The 25,272-nt window shown below is 37.7% G+C and overlaps 1 protein-coding gene across 4 annotated transcripts in view; it reads right to left on the bottom strand.

Moving 5' to 3' along the window:
* TMEM117 (transmembrane protein 117) overlaps window positions 1–25,272 on the bottom strand; it is a 498,717-nt gene that overhangs the window by 234,255 nt on the left and 239,190 nt on the right. For all 4 annotated transcript variants that reach the window (XM_046013709.1, XM_046013713.1, XM_046013710.1 and 1 more), the window contains one exon: window positions 9,171–9,270. In XM_046013709.1, the coding sequence (XP_045869665.1) occupies window positions 9,171–9,270 (100 nt within the window). The remainder of the gene's footprint in view (window positions 1–9,170; window positions 9,271–25,272) is intronic.

Here is a 25,272-nt window from a genome sequence, read left to right as displayed (position 1 = left end):
CAGTTCAATTCAGTACACTTCCATAGATGCCTTTCATGCTTAGAATAAAATAGTCCATAAATTTTTAATAAATGAATATAAATTACATATGATATACCTATAACATATTATGGAATTTCCTATAGACGTTGAATTTAGAAGAGTTGGAGCAGAGCCAGAATTTGTGCTTCTGTTCTTAAACATCTCTGTGCTACAACCTATTTCACTCAGAAATCCTTTATTTCCTGCCAGATTGTTAATACTTTAAAAATCCAAGAGTCCTGAAAATTAAAAGATTCCTGATCACCATTTGTGATGCTCACTGAAAATAGGTTAGACTCTCCTGTCTTATTAATTTTTTAGTGAGAACTTATTATTTTGAAGGAACATGAAACACAATGCTAAAATATTTATAGAGACATTAAAATATTTATACGTGCAAAAGTAAAATGACCATATTTGGCTCTAAATTTTCTAATGAATAAAAAGGAAATGTAAAAAATAATTCTCTTATGCTCTCTATTTCAATCAAATGGCCAAATGAACTGGCAATGATTTTTGACAATTACAAGTACTATTAAATCTACTGTCCTTGGGGTTTGTCTGTGTTGATGCCCTGCCCAGATTCTCTGTGCTACTGGTACATTCCATTCCCCAAGAACGTAACACCCACCAGTGGACCAGGCCAAAGGGAGATTTTCTCTGCAATCATATTGATCACACCTTCCCTTGCCTCCTTCCCCACCCCTCTCCTGCTTCTCTCATCTCCCTACAGGGTTCTCTGAAGCACTCTTCCTCAACAAATCTTGTACCCCCCAAATCTGTGATGCATGCTCTTTTATCGGGATTCTCACTCAACACAGAATCTTTCTAGATAAAATATATTATGACCTCATTAAATTATTGATCCAGTTTCTACTTGCGCTGTACAAAATAATGAAATGAAAACTACAGACTTATCAAATATGCAGTTAACCAACCACAGAGATAACTGACGTCATGAACTAGCTCCAATGAACAGGCAGAGAAAGAGAGCAAGTGATAAAAACTCAGAGTAATGTCAGGTTCTTGAGTCCAGCTCCAGTGGTTAAATATCTCATTTGTGTCCTTCCATTTGTCATATACACTTGCTCAATGAGTTTGCTAACTCTGATCCTTCTAGTTTGTCTATCACGGTGTAAATCCTTTCCCATTATTTAAATTCAGCAGAGCTTTTATTGCTACCTTATTTCAGATACTAAATCAATTCAATTATGCTTTTTACTCCACCATTTTGATATAAGTAGAAGAGAAATAATTAGAAAACTGGCATTGATCATAATATGAATTGCCAAGCTCAATTCCAGACAGAATAATAAGCTAGATATGATGTCAGTTATACTATAAGCTATTGTTCACTGACAACCTTCGCATCTGCACAGCAGTCCATAAAATAAGAGAAAGTGTATAATAGACAATGTTAAACTAATTAAACTATTATTAATTTGGTGATATGAAAATAACAGAGATAATCACAACCCTCCCGTAGTGAGCATGAAATAATAATAGAAAATAAGCAATAAGCACAGGACACCAATACAAACTCTTGCCAGATTTTAAGTTAGTATGTATATATAATTAAAAATTTTATTTCATATTTTCTACCTTTAAGTCAGAAGGAATATTTTACTCTCAGAGCTGCAGAAACATTCCCTCCTTTTATTCTGTTCCAGATTTATAAATACTAATTCAGGAGTAGAAATTATTCTCAAGTGTACACCATTCTTTAATTCTCTCTGCCTCTGTCCACTGAAGTCTAACCAATTTCTGTCTTATGTGGTAATGGCTCTCTGCTTAAGTGGCTAAAGGGTTATGTCTCAACCTAGCTTCCTTCCATCCCCAGAGCCAGGAACAAAACTATACCACTGACAGCAGTTATGACCACTCAAGGAACCCTCTGGCAAGATCTCTGGAACTCCATCTTTGTGTTATCTACGAATGCCTTTTAGACCCAAAGGATACATCACAATTTGGGGATAATGGCACCAACAATCTATTACTTCCATCCAAGTGTGTTTATAAGCATGTGTCCTCCTGGCTATGGAAACAGTCTCAGCAAGCTTAGAGGGGCAGGGGCATGGGAAGACTGAACAATCTAGTTCTCCCTGCACCTTTTCAGCATTCTAGAATGTCCGTTTCATGACACTGGGTCACAAAGGGGAGCAAGAAGGAAACAAGGAAAAAGAAATGGAACTTAATGCATATGTACTCTTAGGCTCTCTTTATTCTTCAGTGAAGATTTCTAAAGCATCTATTTCACACCAGGTACTGTGATGAGTGCTGCAAGTGGCTCTGGAACTCCCCTCAGGAAGTTTCTAATCAGGAAAAGTGTTCAGCTTTACCTCTTAAATTAACAGTCTTTTTGAACAAAGGTAATATCAATATAAATATGAATTATACAATCTCCGAAGACATAGAAAATATGTGAAAAATAAGAAGGCAAAATCAAAATCAAATATTTAGAGGGATAATACAGTATTTACACAGGAAACAGGCACAGTTAAAATAGAAGGGTGAAATATATCTTTAAAAATGTTTTCTTTCTTGGGGCTCCTGGGTGGCTCCGTGGGTTAAAGCCTCTGCCTTCGGCTCAGGTCATGGTCCCAGGGTCCTGGGATTGAGCCCCACATCGGGCTCTCTGCTCCGCGGGGAGCCTGCTTCTCCCTCTCTCTCTGCCTACTTGTGATTTCTGTCTGTCAAGTAAATAAATAAAATCTTTTAAAAAAATGCTTTCTTTCTCTAAAAATCATATTCTTGAGAGATTCAATAGAGAAAATTAAGCAAATACTAAAATTTTATTTCCTGTTATAATCCAACTACCAGGGCTATATTTTATCAATCTAAAGGCATTTCCACATGAACATATTGACTACATTTGTCTAGCTCTAATGGAACTCTGAATTTCAAAAAGAAAAAATAAAGTCTCTTAAAATCATACACAGTCTAAAAAAAATGGTCACTATAAAAATGTGAAATAAAGGTAAATCCAACTGGCAAGCAATGAAGTTGTTTTGTTGTATGAATGACATCTCTTTATGGTGGAAGCTTGGCTAGTAGCAGCACACATATGCACAAAAGTCCACAGATAATCCTTTCAAAAATATGTTGAGGCTAACTAAGGTCCCATGAGTATTAGGATTGCATACACACCATATTTGGTTTTATGATGAAAAAATGCTTTATGACTTCAGTTTTTACCATGTCATTATCATCTTTAGGTCACGACTCAACTTCACCTCATGTGTACCTTCCTCCCCCACCCACAACCATGAACCTCAAACCTGGACTCTGATATCCCTAACACTATCATAAGCCACATTACCTTTTATAGCTGTAACAGAAAAGCCACTGCAGCAGGAAGAAGCAGGGGCTGGGGAAAAGGTATAGAGAGACAGGAAGTGATTTTTCCTTCTGGCAGTAAATGAGAGGGAGGCAAACTGTTGGTGGGAATGCAAGCTGGTCCAACCACTCTGGAAAACAGCATGGAGGTTCCTCAAAATGTTGAAAATAGAACTACCCTATGACCCAGCAATTGCACTACTGGGTATTTACCCTAAAGATACAAACATAGTGATCCGAAGGGGCACGTGTACCCGAATGTTTATAGCAGCAATGTCTACAATAGCCAGACTATGGAAAGAACCTAGATGTCCATCAACAGATGAATGGATCAAGAAGATGTGGTATATATACACAATGGAATACTATGCAGCCATCAAAAGAAATGAAATCTTGCCATTTGCGACGACGTGGATGGAACTAGAGCGTATCATGCTTAGTGAAATAAGTCAATCGGAGAAAGACAACTATCATATGATCTCCCTGATATGAGGACATGGAGAAGCAACATGGGGGGGGTAGGGGGATAGGAGAAGAATAAATCAAACGCTATCCTGATGTCCTCAGCCTCACCTGTCACCTTAGACCTGAGTAGAGCCTGTGATCCCTTCTGAAGGAGGGAACGGTAAAACTAGAGAAACGTGCTATGGGGTGGGCCAACACCTCTGCTCCTTGTTCAATGACAGAGTGTGGGCAAATTTCATGACAGAGCTCTTCTCTGCTCCTATCAACATGAACAGTCAGCTCAGTGCTGAATGATACCACCCATCACTTGAAGTATTACTTTTTTCTAAGTTTTTAAAACATCTATTTGACAAAAAAAGTAACTTTAACCCTGATAATTTATTTTATTTTATTTTATTTTTTTTGTCCTCTGCATGAAGCATCCCACAGAGCTAAGAATAGTCAGGATGGCCTAGGAAATTGAACCTAGTAGAGTTTGATGCTCTGTTGTGTGAGGGGCAAAGACAGCTGTGAGACTGGTTGATATCAGCTATGCCTAGGGAATGCATCAGTCCCAGTATGCCTTTTAAAACCATGGGGAAGTTCTGAACTATTTCCATAAAAGAAAAATTCTCCATTTCAGAAATGGAAATGTAAATAGTCACTTACTTTTTCATGACAGTCACCTTCATCATTTATATTCACTTCATGATGAGAATTCTATAGACAAATGAAGGTCAAAGCTCCTCAGACTCCTCTCATGAGGAAAACTATTATTTTTAAAAATGTTATCAATGCACACATATGTAGACATATAAATATTTATATGGAAACTTACCACCTAGTCGGTGAATAAAAGTGGGAATAGAAGTGATGTGCTCTGGGAAGCCTCCCTGTGTGACTGTACTTTCAAATCAGAAGGGCACTGTGTTTCTTTTGCCATTTCTATCTCTGTGTCTGACAGGGAAAGGTCAATATTTCATATAACAGAAGCAGAAAAGGACTTTGGATTGATTCTCTCTCCGTTTACAGAAAGAAAAACATGAGAGGCCCCAGAAGGTGAAGTGACTTAAGATCACACTGCTGGGTTAAACCTAAAACACAGTTTTCCTGATTCTCAATCCAGTCCTGCCTTGGTAGTACTGGAAGTATTGATCACAGTAATCTGCAGCATTGAAAAAGGTAAAGTTACCAGGTTAGCTAGCAAAAATAGAAGGCATTACAGTAGTAGATTTATGAGAACCTCTGAAGGTCAGCCAGACCTCAGAGGGAGAGAAAAACCACAGCTGAACTGTGGAATTATTTGTATTCTGCTAAGCCACAAGAGTAGGGCCGAGGAGTCCACTGTAGAAATCCAGTTAGAAAAGGTAAAGGTCTTTGGTCGAAGCTGCCCCAGGCATTTGCCTCTCAAGGCTGTCCTAGAAATTGGACCCCGCCTTATGATTCAAAAGAAAAAAAAATCCCAATTAAAAAAATAAAACTAGTAAATAGGGGCAGAGCCACATATGGTATTGGAAACACTGTCTTGAGGGAAAGTCTGGGGAGGGTTTAGATAGAATTGGACCACAAACAAAAAACGATGTCATCATGGGAAAGAAAATAATTTTTGTATCAAATGGTGGACTTAAGCCTGAAAACCGTAGCGTAAGGTCCTAGGACTTGCTGGTCTGGTGCTTCTCCCCTGACTTTGATCAGGTGCAGAGTTGCATGGAAGTCAGGAAGTAACAGATCATATTGCCTTAGTGTGTTCTAACATAGGTGACTGGAGAAAACTCCAGACCTTGGTCTAGAAACTGGACCAAAGGCCTGGGATAAGCTGGGAAAAACATGAACAGCTGCAATAAAGCACTTATATCTCCCTCGCACTGCCAGCATCACGGGACCACATCCTTCATCTTCATAGAAAACCTATAACATGGATAACAACTATTAGCCCCTTTAAGAAATGTGCATACCGGGGCTCAGAGGATTGCATTATTATTTGTGGAAGATCAAGCCAGACATAGCAAGGTCAGAGAATCCAAATTTCTGAATTATCTTTCCCGTTTTATTAAGCAGATTCACCATAAAATGGAGTAAAAAAGAATACCACAATCCACAGTTAGTGCAGAAATTTTTCAAAAGGTACCACCTCATATTTCATGGAAATTACATGTTTAAAGTTTTCCTTCTACTTTCCCTTCTAAAAGGGAAATAGTTTTAGAAGGGACATAGTTTTCCTTCGAAATAGTTTTTCCCAATGGAAACAGAAATTTATGACATGATGCAGCCTGCTCTTAATATCTGGCTTTTTTTTTTCCCTAAAGAATTTTCTGCATTTTTAAAAATAAGCTCTGTGTCCAACATGGGGCTTGAACTCACAACCCTGAGATCAAAAGTCGCATGCACTACCTACTGAATGAGCCATGTTCCCTGATGTTTGGTTTATTATCTAGTGATTACAAATAAAATAAATCCATTTTCAAAACTAGATTTCAAAGTTAATGGAATGGGACCAATTTGGTACTTTGTTCTATTAACATTCTAAAATTGAACAGGTATGGGAGGAGGCTCAAAAATCAGCTATACAAACCCCTTGTAGTTCCTTAATATTCTTACAGGATGATCACTGTAGTAGCAATAAAGATATGACTGTTTCCTGTCTCCTGAAAACACTTGTTCTAGGTAAGACACAAAGGTATCCACAGGTAAGACACAAAGCTATCCACAGAAAGGGCAGTAACAGTTGTGACAATCGTTACTTAGGACACATTTGTAGGGGCATGTCCCTGCCAAGTCTTGTTTAGGTAGGGCACCCTCACCTTTGGTAGGTCCTCTCATTTTCAAGTGAAGATGAATAAAGCCAATTATGATTAACTACACTTATGAGAGGTGTCAACAAAGGTTAACATGTTCCGTTTTTATGAGAGTTATGCTCTTTGTACTCTGAGGTTCTCTTATAAACTCATAGGACCTAGAGCTTTCAAGCTACATACTGTACTTCATTAATCCAATGGTTAAAACAGAGGTACTCATCTGTTAATGGACACTTGGGTTGCTCCCATATGTTGGCTATTGTAAATAACACTGCAATAAACATAGAAGTGTATACATCTTTTTGAATAAATGTTTTGGTTTTCTGGAGGTAAAGAAGACGTGGCATGTATATGCAATGGAATATTACTCAGCCATAAAAAAGAATGAAATCTTGTCATTTGCAAAAACATCGATGGACCTAGAGGATACAATGCTAAGCAAAGTGAGTCAGACAGAGAAAGACAAATATCATAAGATTTCATTCATATGTGTAATTTAAGAAACAAAAAGAGACAAATAAAAACCCAGACCTTTAATATGAGAACAGAGGATTGATGGAGGTGACGTGGTGGGGGGGGGTTGCTAAATGGGTAATGGACATTAAGGAGGGCACTTGATTGGGAGGGAGACAAACCATAAATGACTCTTAATCTCACAAAACAAACTGGGTGTTGCTGGGGGGAGGTGGGGTTGGGAGAGGGGGAGGGGGTTATGGACATTGGGGAGGGTATGTGCTATCGTGAGTGCTGTGAAGTGTGTAAACCTGGCCATTCACAGACCTGTACCCCTGGGGATAAAAATACATGATATGTTTATTAAAAAAAAAAAAATTTGGAAGGGGAGGCGAACCATAAGAGACTATGGACTCTGAAAAACAACCTGAGGGTTTTGAAGGGTCAGGGGTGGGAGGTTGGGGGAACAGGTGGTGGGTAATAGGGAGGGCACGTTTTGCATGGAGCACTGGGTGTTGTGCAAAAACAATGAATACTGTTACGCTGAAAAAATAAATAAATTAAAAAAAAAAAAGGAGGGCTCTTGTGATGAGCACTGGGTGTTACATGTAAGTAATGAACCACTAAATTCTACTCCTGAAACTAATATTTTTTTTAAAGATTCTATTTGTCTATTTGACAGACCAATCACAAGTAGGCAGAGAGGCAGGCAGAGAGAGAGAGGGAGAAGCAGTGTCCCTGCGGAGCAAAGAACCCGATTCGGGGCTCGATCCCAGGACCCTGGATCGTGATCTGAGCTGAAGGCAGAGGCTTTAACCCACTGAGCCACCCAGGCACCCCACTCCTGAAACTAATATTACACTGTATGTTAACTAACTAGAATTTAAATAAAAACTTGAAATTAAAAAAAAAAAGCAAGCAAACAAACAAGAAAGCAGACTCTTAATTAAATACAGAGAACGAATTGGTGGTTGCTGGAGGAGAGGTGGGTGGGGGTGGGTGAGACAGACAAAGGAGATTAAGAGTACATTTATCTTGATGAGCACTGAGAAATGTATAAAATTGTGGAATCACTATATTGTACACTTGAAACTAATACAACACTGTGTTAACTATACCAGAGTAAAAAAAATGCTTTACAGATTTTATTTATTGGACATAGAGAGAGAGGGAGAGAGAGAGCACAAGCAGGGGGAATGGCAGGCAGGGGAGAAGCAGGCTCCCCATTGAGCAGGGAGACCGATGCAGGGCTCGATCCCAGAATGCTGGGATCATGACCTGAGCTGAAAGCAGATGCTTAACCCACAGAGCCACCCAGGTGCCCCTCAAAAAATGTTTAATGAAAACTAAAAATGAAACAAGAAGTTACTCTCTTGGCAGATGAACTCAGCATGAAATATGGTTTGTCTATTTGTTGTAGGCTTATAATAATAATAAATACTAGCAATGTAAAGTTAATTTTATAGGTTCAATGAGGAAAATAAATGTAGAAAACTATTTGAAAAGCCCTAACTATTCTTGTGGTGAGCATAGGATAACGTACAGAGATGTTGATTCATTATGTTGTATACCTGAAACTAATGTTAACTGGGTGTCAACAATGCTCAAATAAAAAAATTAAATAAAAATAAAACAATATGAATAAAACTGTAAAAGATGTGTTGTGAAAAAGAAATTTTTAAAAATAAAAACAACTGTTAAAAATCTTTCATATGGTCTTCTGAGACAGGCCAGACAACATTCCTTACCTGAAACTTGCACAGGTCAAAAACAATAATCTTCACAAAATTATTTAGAACATCACAAGGAAGTTTCTGTTAGTCATTAATGTGTGTGTGTTGGTATGCTCATATGTATACAGATAGATACACAGGTATTTATGTTATAAATAAATATTTCCTGGTGAACAGCCATCACTAATATTATAATTGCATGAATTTTTTCCCCTAAGGTAAACAGATATTGCAAATACTCTCTAAATTTATCTGTACTCATGAATTTGTTCCACTCAAAAGAGAAGTAACTCTTTTGCTCTAAATCCATCAAAAGTAGTGTCTATCCAACATTATGAACATTTTTCTCCATCAAATGTTTGAAATGGGTGAAGTTAAAATTTCTTACCATCCAGGCTGTGACAAAGTCCCCCATCCAGGTCCCTACTGCAGCTAATTTCATGAAACTTTCATTTCGGATGCCCATATAGTCTGTAATGATATATGCTCTGTGGAAACAAACACACAAGACATTGTCCAGACTGAGAGAGCCGTATCAAAGCCTTCTGGTTCAACAACACGCAAAGGGACTTCCCTCCCTTTCAACATGCTCTCCTGCCTTTGTCTCATCACATATGCTTACAGATCTGAAAGGCTAGGAAGACTTCTGAGGGTGTCTGGGTCAGTTCCAATTAGATCTGAAGACTGACTGTGGCTATACCAATTACCATGTGCATTTCATTTTCAAGCTGTAAGACTGACAACAGTTTTTGGAAAAATCAAACAGAAATACTCGGTAACGGCATCATTTCATGCTCACTCAGGTATGCAGAGAGTGGAAACAATTCCTGTATCAGAGTAACTTGAAAGGGAAGAGAAAAGCTTGTTTTTCCTTCAGTTCTGTTGACTCAGAACCATTGAAGAGGTACTGGGACTAGGCTTTGGATATAATATCATACCTGAACAATGGTCAAAAAAATGTTCATTTGGGAAAATTTCCACACAATAAAGAAATGTAAAATTTGATTCAAAAACATGTGGTTTAAATTATTAAATACCAATAACCAGATTTAATATCACCTCTTTTTGTGTCACAAATTCTTCTGCTTCATGGTTTTCATGATCCAAAGAGAGATTCAAAGGCACAATTGATCATTAAATACAAGACTATGCTTATTGCATGTAATGTTCATTTCCTTTTCCTCATTTGATATTCAAGAAAATCCTAGTATTATTTTCTCATTGTACAATTTTTCCTGGAAAACCGGGACACAGGGAGATCACTTAAGTTGCCCAATCAATATCACATAACTAATGAATGGTAATTAGGAATCAAATTTCTTTCTCTCTTTCTCTCTCTCCAAGTTTTTTTCACTCAAAATTTTTTATGTTAAATTTTGTTCCTTTTCTTAAATGTGATAACACCTGTACAATTTAGACTATTAGTTAACTTTGATTCTTCTTAGATCAATACAAAACTAATAAAAATTTAGTATAAAATTTAATACAAAATACAGTTGAAAATGATATGTTTGTTATTTAGTGAAACTATGAAGAAATACTTTTTTGAAGTCACTGAGAGGTAAATCATCCCAATTCAGTTGGTTTGTTTCTGGAGTTCTTTCTTACAGTTTTGTTATCCATAAAATAAACAAATATTTAAGTAGTTTAACTTAACAAAAATAAACTTAGGAACTCTTAGAAAAACTTTTTTTTCCCACATGCTTCATTCATCTACCTTAGAAGATCTTCATAAAAATCTTAAGCTCTCACCTCAAAATTCTGAGTCTCTATTCCATAGGCTTCCATAATAACTAAAATAATTATAGCTACCATAAACTGCTGGTTTACAACATTCCAGAGATCATTATAAGCACTTTAAGTACAATGTCTCCAAGAGCTGTCATGTCAGTGCAATGAGATGTATCATTTTTCCTGTTTTACAGATAAGGCATTGAGGCGTTGGAGAGTTTTTGCAATTTTCTCAAGGTCAAGCATCTAGAAAATGGACAAGATTTGAATCTAAATTTAATTGACTCCCAAATTCAGACACTTAACTACTATGCGCTCTATATCTTCTTCCTACAAGGGTTAGTGAGATGTAAAAAAAAAAAACAACAACAAAGAATATCTACTCTGTTCCCCAGTATTTTAGTAGCCTATGAAGATGGAGAATTATTTCCTTTCAGGATAATTTGTAAGAGAATCAAGAGCATGCAGAAGCTGCGGCTCATAAGAGCTACCCTCAAGTCTTGGACTCCCACTGAGTTCACCAATCTGAGCAGCCTCCATGTGAAAGCCCCTAAGTTCACTTGGACAGCTTGATCTTACTCCCTTCAGTATCACTTCTGGTGAACAGTTCTTGGGCAGTGAACTCAGCGTACTTTAAAGTATTAGCTCTAGTAACGGTCCAGCTCTTTCAGTGACACTTATTTTGGAGGATGTGTTCAACGACATATCCCCACCTGCCTACTTTGCCAATTAGTTCTGGAATACCTTGAGCCAGGATGGAAATTTCAGGGTACCTTCCTTGTGGTGACATAGATATGTCTAAGAGAAGACCTCATTCTCTAATTTCAGTACTTAAAAATAGGGATAAAATGGATAAGCTTGCAAGAGATTAATGATCCAGCCAAGAACAACTAAAACATATAAATAAAAGACAGAAATTGCCCCTCAAAATCTGCTTAAAACAACCTGAAAGCTGATTAAGCAATGAGAACTAGAAAAAAACCAAGATACCAGACTGGAGGGAATTGTGGAATATTTTCTCTGGGGACATTAGCTGATTCTGCATGCAAGGCAAGTGGATGAGAATCTGGGCTTTGCCCGGGCAAGGGGGCGTCTCAGCGAACTAGAGAGACAAACATTAGGAAATTAAGGAGCTGAGATCCTCATCTTTAAGGGGTGTGGAAGGAAGTATGGTACACAGCTGGGTTTACTTTCAAGACATTTGCCAAATTACGAATTATGTTCGGGGGGGAAGCTACGAGTCTAAGCAGAGAGTCTCTGAGAAGCATAGCAGAGGTTTGGCAATTTCACCATGTTGAGAAGACTACTGTTAATTTCAGAGCCTGCCAGAAGGAATGGCCCAAGAGAACACACAGAAGGATGGGAGGCTAGAGAAAACTAGAGATGGATGGGTCCGTACTGAAACTGATTCAGTCCTTACCCACTTCATTCCATGACTGAATTAAGGTGATCAGCTTCTATTCTTCCCACCTAACAGGAAAGAATGAACATTTTCGGGAAGAATAAAATATCATCTAGATCCTCTACACATTCTTATATATACCAAACATCATTCAATGAAAAATTACTAGGATGTCAAGAAACAGAGCCATACTACCAAAAATCAAGAGAAAAACAGTGTCTAAAACTAGATAATAAGCTCCAGGAGGACAGAGAGCTATTTTGGCCATTCTTTTCACTGTTGATTTCCCTAGCACTTAGAGCACTTCCTGCATATAGTATGTGATCAATAAACATTTGCTTACTGTGTAAATTAACAAAGCAAAACAAGTTATTCATATTTTTTTCTATATGGTATGGATAGATCTATGTATATTAAATCATAGAAACCATATTAAACTAAGATTTGAACTGTGGGCATGTGGTGAGTACTGAATGCTATGGTAACAATGAAGATGAGATAGCACAGATGATTTATGAAATAACTAATATATATAAAAGTGAAGAGTGATATATAAATGGTAGTAGGTATTCTAACTTTTCCTGCTTTAGACAAACACAGAATTACAAATATGCAACCTGTCACAAAAATTTGCAAGTGCTAGTTCATTGATTTGCCTGTAACAATAGTGCCTGTCCTGGCTATAAAGGACAGAGGGGGCATACATTTATATCAGCAATGTTAGCCAGTTGTTGTGCAGCATCATACCCAATGTTTTGGGGAGTGATTTAGAATTAAATATTATTTGCTAGAGGTACCATTAACGTTTTAGTTTTGTTTGGAGTTTTAGCTAATTATTTCAAGTATTCATACATCTTTTGTTTGTTTTCTATTTTAGCTAGTTATTTCCACTATGCATAGATCTAGAAAATCTTGCAGTTCTACCAGCCTTCCTGGTAAATACCAATCTTTGATATCTTCTCTAAAAATTCTAAATGAATTTCTTTACAGCTGTGACTTCGGGTTTTTATTTTTTCTTGAGATCTCAAGTTTAAGTGTCAAATCTGTAACAGATGTGTGGAGACTTCAATATACAGGGTCTTGGAAATGTTCGTCATGATCAACACAGCCTTAAAAACTATCAAGACTCTCATACCTAGTGGAAACCATGTGCTAAATGGGCATAAACTAATCACATTCTAACGTGGGCTAAACAGTCCATAAAATTATAATCTAGTAAATTGATCTTATAGGTGACAGATTTGATCACTAGCAACAAAAGTTCCAGTTCACTTCAATCTATTACTTATGTGTACATGGATGTAGTCAATGCCAGGTGATTTAGGAGTTGAGTCTCTGAAAGTTTAACAGGAGGCAGTAAACATAGATCACCAAACCAATATGGATTCATGCTTCACTGAAGATCCATCTGTGGCCAGCTGGATTCATAATGTCACAGCTGTCTCTCCCAGCCATGTTTGGGCAACATAAACAAGATTGGGGGCTTCATACACAAGTAAATCATGGAAAAGGAGTTGACTTATAGGAGTACAGTCCTGCATTAAACACAATGAAACTAAAGCAAAAATTTTAAGTATTCTTAATGACATTGAGGAAAAATTTGTCACTACAGAGCACCAGGAATTAAACCTAGATTTATTATATTAATATTTTCCCAATCTTTTTCTGTTTGTGATGAAATGACTAACAGCCTTTAATCTAATCATTTAGTGAACTATTATCTAAATAACCACATTTTAGTATTTTTGCTCAAAATTCTTAGTTCTTCCTTATTGAAAGGCTTTGACAGAACTCAATACATGTGTATGAACCTTTCAGGCAAGACCTGGGGTATGAACTTATGAAGCAAGATGCATTGGAATGTCAAAATCCTGCAGACAATGATTAGAACTAGCCTGGAATAATTAAAATCATATCTGGACCTAACAACACTTACAGATAAAATACTACTTCAAATTTCCCAACTTCAGTCATATATACCTTCTCATTTTTATAAGGAAGACATGCATAAGGAGACTGCAGATGGCGTTTTCACTGAACAAACTCACCCTACCTGTGAATAAATTCTTCATACATCAACCAATCCTTTCATCCCTTGCTTTGCTTCAGCCCATTCAGTGAAACTCATCTGTACTAAATACAGAAACCTCAGGATATCAGCAATTCCTCCCCCTCCTTTACTCCTAACATTTGATTAATCACTAAGATTACTTTTGAAAGGCTCTCAAATCTATGCTGTTTTCCCTGTCATCGCTACTACCAGCATCTTAATCCTCTTCACAAACCTCTGTAATCTAAATTAAAGCAATGGCCTCCTATTTCTCTGTGACTGTCTTCCTCTTATTTCAGACTGTGTATTGCCACTATAGTGACCCCTGGGCAATGAAAACATTATACCAAAAGAAGGAGTCCTAGAACCAGAAAGCCCTCGGTTTGCAAACTACCTCCCACTTTATGACCTGGGAAAAATGATCAACTCATTCCCTTATCTGTAGAGTGGGGATGAAAACATCTATTTCGCACACAGTTTTCCTGAGGATTAAGATTATTACATTTTTGAGATAAGAATGTAAAGCTTCTAGCACAATTTCATAATAGGCATGTAAAACATGGCAGACCTCTAGCCTACTGACTCCCACTTTGTAAACTAAAATGGTGGCTCCCACTGTCATGAGTAGAGCATGGATAAGAAGACTATCCACTCTGCCAAGCCATGCTTTCATTCAGACAAGTCTCTCTTCATGTCACAACCTCGTTTAACTAGATGCTCTACCTCACCATGAAATCAATCTCACCAAACACCCCACTATTCTATAATGTGCCTTAGTATCCTTTTTTTTTTAAAGATTTTATTTATTTAATTGACAGAGAGAGAGATCACAAGTCGGCAGAGAGGCAGGCAGAGAGAGAGGAGGAAGCAGGCTCCCCACTGAGCAGAGAGCCCGATGCGGGGCTCAATCCCAGGACCCTGAGATCATGACCTGAGCCGAAGGCAGCGGCTTAATCCACTGAGCCACCCAGGCGCCCCGGTATCCTTTTTTTTTAAACCTTATTACCTTTGTGTGCAATGTTCTTTGTTTGGAATGCCATCGTCTTTGTTCTGGCATGAGATCACTAACTCAACCTGGCCACTGAGAAATCTCCTGGCATTACCCCTGAAAGCTACCCCTTCCCTGATATTACCATAACACTTTCAATATATTTCAGTATCAAATCATCTTCCTCAAGAATTTTAATGATTTTCTCCCATTGCCCCTCTCTCCCACAAGACTTAGCTCATCAAGGATAAAGAACATGTTTCATGGGGCACCTGGGTGGCTCAGTAGGTTAAGCCTCTGCCTTCGGCTCAGGTTATGATCTCAGGATCCTGGGACTAAGTCCCACATCAGGCTCTCTGCTCAACAAGGAGCCTCCTTCCCCGCCCCTCTCTCTGCCTGTCTCTCTGCCTACTCGTGCTCTCTGTCTGTCAAATAAATAAATAAATAATATATATATATATATATATATATAAAAAAAAAGAACATGTTTCATTTGGCCAAGCAGGTAAATTTTTTTCCCACCTTATAATACAACTTAGGGATGTAGTAAATATTTAAATGAATTAAGTAGTCAGTTGGTTCATTTATAATTATTTAGATCATTTGACACCAGGACCAAACTAAGAAGAGGACAAAAGGATAAAAGATTAAAAAGAAAGAATCTGTAATATAACATAAACCAAAAAGAAACATGAAAGATGAGTAGGCTATGTAATTATGATGTTCTAACAAAGAATAGAATATCATTATATGATTTTTATTACCTCTTCTAGAATAAAAAGCTAGAGGCAAGAATATAATCAAATCAAAATGAAGAATACATCCTTGACTTTCTGCAATTACACATTGTAAATTAATTTGAATGTAATTTAGTTGACTAATAATGAAAAAAGCAAAATACTATAAAGTCTCTGTATGCTATCTGCAGAATCTTATTACTTAAAAGAATCCTTTTAAATTAAAAATGGAATTACCACATGATCCAGTAATTCCACTACTGGACATTTACTCACAGAATATGAAAACACTAGTTAAAAAAAATACATGCACAACCTATGTTTAATGCAACAGTATCTACAATGGCCAAATTGAGGAAGCAGCCCAAGCGTCCATTCATAGATGAATGGACAAAGAAGATGTGGAATATTACTAAGCCATGACAAAGCATGAAATCTTGCCATTCGTGACAACACTGATGAATCCAGAGAGTATAATAAATTAAAAAAATAAATCAGTCAGAGAAAGACAAACACCATATAATTTCACTTATATGTGGAATTTAAAAAACAAAACAAATGAGCAAAGAAAGAAGAGACAAACTAGATAAAAGACTCTTAAATATAGAGAACAGACTGATAGTTACCAGAGGAGAGGAAGGTAGAGGGGGCTGGGTGAAATACATGATAGGGATTAAAGAATATACTTATCATGATGGGTCCTGAGTAATGTATTGAATTCCTGAATCACTATATTGTACACCTGAACTAATATAACATTCTATGTTAATTATACCAGAATTAAAATTTTAAAATAAAAATAAAAAATAAATAAGCTATGGAGTTGTAACATACAGTATGCTAACTATACTTAATAATACTGAATTGGATATTTGAAAGTTACTAAGAGTATAGATCTTTTTTTAAAAAAAGATTTTACTTATTTATTTGAGAGAGCAGGAGAGCACACAGGACAGGGGGAGGGGGAATAGGAGGAGCTAAAGGGGAAGAGGAAGAAGCAGACTCTCCGCTGAGCAGGGACCTCAACCCCAACACAGGAGCCAGGGATTATGACCTTAGCCAAAGGCAGATGCTCAACCCACTGAGCCACCTAGACACCCCAAGAGAGTAGACCTTAAAAATTCTCATTACAAGAAAAAAAAAATTATAACTATATGTGGTCATCATTTTGCAGTATATACAAATATCAGATCATTATGTTGTATACCTGACACTAATATGTTATATATCAATTATACCTCAATAAAAAATTAACAGAAAGATGGCAAAATATAGTAAGTAAATAAATAAGAGAATCCTTTTAAATGAGACTAGATATTTATGTGTAGCTTTTTGTACCAATTTGCTGGCCCAAACAATACAAGAGCTATATAGGAAAATACATTTCTTTTATTCATGTGAAAAAAGAAAACAAATTTGTCTCACTGCCCTTCAAATGGATACTGCCAAGCTACATTTGTTGTTTGTTCTTTGAAGTCAAAATTTAGAAGTTTACCAGACTATAAAATAATACAGTCTCAAAACTAATTTTAAAGTTGCAGAATTTTTGTGGTTATACCCCAAGTTTCTATCTTACTTCACTTTTTTTCCCTCACCTTCACAAATACTCCAGGAATATGCAATCGAATTGGATGCCCAAAATGGGCCTATCTTCTACTTTTAATGAATTAAATACAGCCAAGACACTTAATGTATCTTTACCAAAGTCACTGGAAAAACAACAGAAAGAATAAAAATGTAAAATCCTGAACTTATTGATAAAAGAACCCCAATAAATCCCCACAGGAATCCAGAGAGCCACCTATTACTTAAATAAATTTCATATCTAACTTGATCACATTTTAATGTTAAATAACATTCAATGTGTTTATAACTATTCAGATAAAATATATCTGAATTGTAAAGTGAATTACAAGCTGAGCCAGAATGGCATTAATTAATTTATCCTACATAATGATGCTTCCTTCCAAACTAATTAGGGAGGCATAAAATAACTTATAAATTCTGCTAAGGTTCTGATGCTTCTCAAAGAAGAACGAAAAGCAAGTTCATTTTTAATGGATGTTTTTCAATGAAGGTAAGTGTTCAGGGCTGTTAAAAGGTCAAAATAGATAAGAAATAATGGAATGAAAACACTGGGACATAAATACAATAATTAACTTTTGGCAGAAACTATAATTTTTTCCACTGTGTGTAATAAAATAAAGAAACATGAAAAATGAGACTGTCTTTCTACTCCCTACAAAATTTTCAAATTCAAAACATAATTGCTTTGTGATAGTATGATAATTATTTTCCTTTCTCTTCTCCTTCCCCTGCCCCTCCCCTTCTCCTTCTTTTTCTCCTCCTCCTTCTTTCGCTTGTTAATTCAACCACTTCTCATTCTCTTCCCCATAGCTGACTACCCAACACTATTTCCCAATCACTTATTTCCTATTCTTGTTGATGACATTTTAGGTTCTAGGTATAGAAAAAGGGATGGGGGCTATTTTCCCACCAAGAACCCTTCCTGCAGCATGTGAATTTATATTAGATAAACATGTACCTTATTTCTTTTCATTTACTCATTAAACAAAAAATTACTGATGTCTCACTATATGCTAGATCATGGGCCTGATACATATAAGCTCATAATTTTTGGAGGGAAAGGAAATAGCACCTCAGAGCTAAGTGGTCAGTTTCTATATTATCATTCAGTATTTCTTGTCTAATAATTTGTCTCTCCTACAAACACCCTTCCTCAGTAAGGGTTCCAGGAGTAAACCTATGGACACATGTATATAACAATATCCAACTGCCACTGGCCTATTTTTTCCCCTTTTCTGGTAATTAAGAACAAAGATTCAAAGATAAAAAGAAGGAAATCTTTATCTACAAGGTTGGCTGGGGGGGAAAAAAAGGAATGTGTCCACATTCTGTCCTGTGCCCTGGGAAACTCAAGTCTGCAGAAAGAGAGAAGGGGGGATTGAGACAGACAGAAGATAGAGGTACATTGACTACTCAAAGGATGAAAAAAGAAAGAAAACAGACCATAGGTGGGGGTCTAATTCCACCATTTTCCACAGACCATGAGATTCCATAAGACACCTCCTGGTAATTTCTAGTGATTACTGCCTCCCATCTTTGTTCCTAAGCTCACTGGATTGAGTTTCCACTCATTGCAATGAAAAGCATTGTAATCATTTGCCAAGGGAAAAAAAAAAGTTACAGCTTAAAAATGTACTTTTGAATATTTAGTTCAATTTAAACAATACAAGAATCTTATAAATCCTTTGAGAAAGGGATGCCATTAAACTGGCTAGAAGAAAAGAGTCACCAGTAGCTGATAAACTCATACTCATTTTCAAGAAACTCCTAAGAAAAACAAGGAGAAATGCATTACGCCCACTCTCTACCCCACCGCCTAAGACAACAGGAAGACTTCTGTTTAAATCTCAGTGTACGAGATGGTGCCTTGCACTGAGAAGGGGCGGGCCGGAGGCTTCCCTCACTCAGCCACAGGCACCAGGCCTGCCTGGGGAGAAAGCCAAAATCACTTCTTGACCATGCTTCTCTGTGCCCAAGGCTGGTGAAGAGTGGGCTGCTCCATCTTCTGGGATAGCAGACCCCACCTGTGCAGAGCCAGGACTTGGATCTCCCTGAGCGTGTCTTCTCTAAGCGCTCCAGGGTGCACCTTCACTGCACTACAGTCGATACATCCAGCTACATCCGTTCAGTCATCTCTCACCAAAATGACTAGGAGGAGGAATGCCCAACAGAAGAAAAATACAGAGGATGGACCTTCTGCAACAGAGCTAATGGCTATCAACATAGACAATATGTCGGAAAAGGAATTCAGGCTAACAATTATCCAGGCAATAGCTAGGTTGGAGAAAGCCATGGATGACCAAACAGAATTGATTAGGGCAGAACTGAAAGCCACCAGGGATGATGTTCACAATGCTCTCAATGAGTTCCAATCTAATCTAAATTCTCTAAAAGCTAGGGTAACTGAGACAGAAGATAGAATTAGTGATCTGGAGGACAAACAAATAGAAAGGATCAGGAGGAAGCCTGGAACAAACAGCTCAGAAGACAAGAAAACAGAAACAGGGAAATAAATGATGCCATGAAACGTTCCAACGTCAGAATTATTGGAATCCCTGAAGGGGAGGAGAAAGAAAGAAGTCTAGAAGATATAGTGGAACAAGTTGTCTATGAAAATTTTCCCAATCTCACAAATGGAAACAGCGTTCTAGAGGCAGAACGATTTCCCCCCAAGATTTTAGATTCTCTAAAATCCTCGTGACACCTGATGGTTAGAATAAAGAATTATAATTGTAGGCAGACCCTCTTGAAAGCAGCTAGGACAAAGAAGCTCCTTACATACAGAGGAAAGCCCATTAGAATAAAGTCAGACCTGTTCACACAGACCTAGCAAGCCAGGAAGGGCTGGCAAAATATATTCAGGGTACTAAATGAGAAGAACATGCAGCCAAGAATACTTTATCCAGCAAGACTGACATTCAAAATGGATGGAGAGATAAAGAGTTTCCAAGACCAGCAAGGCTTAAAAGACTATGCAACCACCAAGCTGACACTGCAGGAAATATTAAGGGGGGTTCTATAAAAGAGAAAAAAATCCTAAGAATATCATTGAAAAGAAATATAGAGACAATCTACAGATAGAAAGACTTCAAAAGTAACACGATGTCAATCAAAACATATCTATCAATAATCACTCTCAATGTGAATGGCCTAAATGCGCCCATAAAACGACACAGGGTTGCAGATTGGATAAAATGACAAGACCCATCCATATGTTGTCTACAAGAGACCCATTTTGAACCTAAAGATACACCCAGACTGAAAGTGAAGGGATGGAGAAGCATCTTTCATGCCAATGGGCCTCAAAAGAAGGCCGGGGTAGTGATTCTCATATGAGATAAATTAGATTTTAAACTAAAGACTGTAGTCAGAGATACAGAAGGACACTACATAATTCTTAAATGGACTATCCACCAAGATGATCAAACAATTGTAAATATCTACGCCCCCAATTACATAAGAAAACTATTAATCAAGATAAAGAGTCATATTGATATGAATACATTAATAGTAGGCGATCTTAACATGACTCTCTCAGTAATAGACAGATCATGGAAGCAGAAAATCAATAAAGAAATAAGAGCATTGAATGAAACATTGGACCAGATGGACCTCATAGACATATACAGAACATTCCACCCTAAAACAACAGAACACTCATTCTTCTCAAATGCACATGGAACCTTCTCCAGAATAGACCACATACTGGGTCACAAAGCAGGACTCAACCGATACCAAAAGACTGACATTATTCCCTGCATAGTCTCAGATCACAATGCTTTGAAACTAGAGCTCAATCACAAGGAAAAGTTCGGAAGGAACTCAAACACATGGAAGCTAAAGACCACCTTGCTTAAGAATGCTTGGATCAACCAGGAGATCAAAGAAGAACATAAACAATTCATGGAAACCAATGAGAATGAAGACACTTCGGTCCAAAACCTATGGGATACAGCAAAGGCGGTTCTAAGGGGGAAATACATAGCCATCCAAGCCTCCCTCAAAAAAACTGAAAAATCCAGAATATACCAGCTGTCTCTACACCTTAAAGAACTGGAGAATCAACAACAAATCAAACCAACTCTACACACAAGAAGGGAAATAATCAAGATTAGAGCAGAGATCAATGAGGTAGAAACCAGAGATACAGTAGAACGTATCAATGAAACTAGAAGCTGGTTTTTTGAAAGAATCAATAAGATCGATAAACCATTGGCCACACTAATCCAAAAGAAAAGAGAGAAAGCCCAAATTAATAAAATTATGAATGAAAAGAGAGAGATCACAACTAACACCAAGGAAATAGAAACAATCATCAGAAATTATTACCAACAGTTATATGCCAATAAGCTAAGCAACCTAGATGAAATGGATGCATTCCTAGAAAACTATAAACTCCCAAAATTGAACCAGGAAGAAACTGACAACCTGAATAGACCAATATCTAGTAACGAGATTGAAGCAGTGATCAAAAACCCCCCAAAAAAACAAGAGTCCAGGACCTGACAGATTCCCTGGGGAATTCTACCAAACTTTCAAAGAAGAAATAAAACCAATTTTCCTGAAGCTGTTTCAAAAATTGAAGCAGAAGGAAAACTTCCAGACTCTTTTTATGAAGCCAGCATTACCCTGATCCCCAAACCAGGCAAAGACCAAACAAAAAAGGAGAATTTCAGACCAGTATCACTGATGAATATGGATGCAAATATTCTCAACAAGATCCTAGCAAACAGGATCCAGCAGCACATTTAAAAGATTATCCACCATGACCAGGTGGGATTCATCCCTGGGTTACAAGGATGGTTCAACATTTGCAAATCAATCAATGTGATAGAACAAATCAATAAGAAAAGAGAGAAGAACCACATGGTCCTCTCAATTGATGCAGAAAAAGCATTTGACAAAATCCAGCATCCGTTCCTGATGAAAACGCTTCAAAGTATAGGGATAGAGGGAACATTCCTGAACTTCATAAAATCTATCTATGAAAGACCCACAGCAAATATCATCCTCAATGGGAAAAAGCTTGCAGCCTTCCCGTTGAGATCAGGAACACGACAAGGATGCCCACTCTCACCACTCTTGTTCAACATAGTATTAGAAGTCCTAGCAACAGCAATCAGACAACAAAGAGAAATAAAAAGTATCCAAATTGGCAATGAAGAAGTCAAACTCTCTCTTGGCAGATGACATGATTCTTTATATGGAAAACCGCAAAGACTCCACCCCTAAACTACTAGAACTCATACAGCAATTCAGTAACGTGGAAGGATACAAAGTCAATGTACAGAAATCAGTGGCTTTCTTATACACTAACAATGAAAACACAGAAAGGGAAATTATGGAATCGGTTCCATTTACTATAGCACCAAGAACCATAAGATACCAGGGAATAAACCTAACCAAAGAGGTAAAGGATCTGTACTCGAGGAACTACAGAACACTCATGAAAGAAATTGCAGAAGACACAAAAAGATGGAAGACCATTCCACGCTCTTGGATTGGAAGAATAAACATTGTTAAAATGTCTATACTGCCTAGAGCAATCTATACTTTTAATGCCATTCTGATCAAAATTCCACTGGTATTTTTCAAAGAGCTGGAGCAAATAATCCTAAAATTTGTATGGAATCAGAAGAGACCCCGAATTGCTAAGGAAATGCTGAAAAACAAAACACTGGCGGCATCACGTTACCTGATTTCAAGCTGTGGTCACCAAGACAGCATGGTACTGGCATGAAAACAGACACATAGACCAGTGGAACAGAGTGGAGAGTCCAGATATGGACCCTCAACTCTATGGTCAAATAATCTTCGACAAAACAGGAAAAAATATACGATGGAAAAGACAGTCTCTTCAATAAATGGTGCTGGGAGAACTGGACAGCTATATGTAGAAGAATGAAACTCAACCAAACTACGACTTACACTGTACACAAAGATAAACTTGAAATGGATAAAAGACCTCAACATGAGACAGGAATCCATCAGAATCCTAGAGGAGAACATAGGCAGTAACCTTTTCGATATCAGCCACAGCAACTTCTTTCAAGATATGTCTCCAAAGGCCAAGGAAACAAAAGCAAAAATGAACTTTTGGGACTTCATCAAGATCAAAAGCTTCTGCACAGCAAAGGAAACAGTCAACAAAACAAAAAGGCAACCCACGGAATGGGAGAAGATATTTGCAAATGACAGTACAGACAAAAGGTTGATATCCGGGATCTATAAAAAAACTCCTCAAACTCAACACACACAAAACAGATAATCATATCAAAAAATGGGCAGAAGATATGAACAGACACTTCTCCAATGAAGACATACAAATGGCTATCAGACACATGAAAAAATGCTCATCATCACTAGCCATCAGGGAGATTCAAATTAAAGCCACATTGAGATATATCACCTTACACCAGTTAGAATGGCCAAAATAAGCAAGACAGGAAACAACGTGTGTTGGAGAGGATGTGGAGAAAGGGGAACCCTCTTACACTGTTGGTGGGAATGCAAGCTGGCGCAGCCGCTTTGGAGAACATTGTGGAGATTCCTCAAGAAATTAAAAATAGAGCTTCCCTATGACCCTGCAATTGCACTACTGGGTATTTATCCCAAAAATACAGATGTAGTGAAAAGAAGGGCCGTATGTACCCCAATGTTTATAGCAGCATTGGCCACGGTTGCCAAACTGTGGAAAGAACCAAGATGCCCTTCAACGGACAAAAGGATAAGGAAGATGTGGTCCATATACACGATGGAGTATTATGCCTCCATCAGAAAGGATGAATACCCAACTTTTGTAGCAACATGGACGGTACTGGAAAAGATTATGCTGAGTGAAATAAGTGAAGCAGAGAGAGTCAAGTATCATATGGTTTCATTTATTTGTGGAGCATAACAGAGAACATGGAGGACATGGGGAGATGGAGAGGAGAAGGGAGTTGAGGGAAATTGGAAGGGGAGATGAACCATAAGAAACTATGGACTCTGAAAAACAACCTGAGGGTTTTGAAGGGGCGGGGGTGGGAGGTTGGGGGAACCAGGTGGTGGGTATTAGGGAGGGCACGTATTGCATGGAGCACTGGGTGTGGTGCAAAAACAATGAATACTGTTATGCTGAAAAGAAATAAAAAGAAAGTGAAAAAAAATCTCAGTGTATGATTCACACGTACAAAATTCATAACTGTGCTGGATTTCTGAACAGAACCAGTTAAAAAATGGGCACACAGGCTCTAGATAAAACCAATCTTTTAGAATGTGTCTCCATTTCATGAGATGCAGGGCACACTAGGAGAGTGTCACAAGTGACAATAAATGGGGGAGAAGCTGTATGGTTCATAGATAAAAAGATAGATAAAAAGGTGACGTCTCTTAGCTTGCTGGCCTAAGAGGAACCTGATTTTGAAATAGAAATTGTTGACAAAAGACAAAATAAAGATGGATAAAGTGTAGCTTAGAGAGAGTGGAGGCTACATTTCTGACATATCAAAGATTTTTATAGGGCTGCTACAAGGTGTCATCAGAAGGTAACAAAAAGATCCGATCAACCAACATGACTTGGTGCAAAATAAAGAACTGGAGAGAGTTTCACAGGAGCTTGTTAGGCGGAGCCCTGGAAGTGAGTTTGCCAATGGTATGAGTGACTTGGGGTAGCAGAGTTAAGATTCACCAATTTTCCAGGTGTCCAGTACTCTTGGATGCTAAAGGGCACACATCTTTCACCCACAGCCAGCTCCACACTTAGACCCTCTGTGGAAGAGCTGAGTCCACAGGGCATTTCTTTATCCTAATAATGCCTAAGTATTATCAAATGCCCTTCAAATTAGAAATGACATGATTCTTATTCTCCATAAATTTGTTCTGCAATTTTGCTAATTATATAGCTTCATTTGATTTCACAATAAAGAATTTCATGCTCTGCTTTGCAGTGTGTGCTTTACAAGCTATACCACACCAGCCTGTGGGCGGGGTGGGGGGGGGGAGTTAGAAAGAAAG

The sequence above is a fragment of the Meles meles genome, chromosome 7 (genome assembly GCF_922984935.1).
Source record: "Meles meles chromosome 7, mMelMel3.1 paternal haplotype, whole genome shotgun sequence".
In the NCBI taxonomy this organism is placed as follows: Eukaryota; Metazoa; Chordata; class Mammalia; order Carnivora; family Mustelidae; genus Meles; species Meles meles.
Note: the sequence above shows the minus strand (reverse complement) of the source record. Positions and strands in the feature narration are given on the sequence as shown.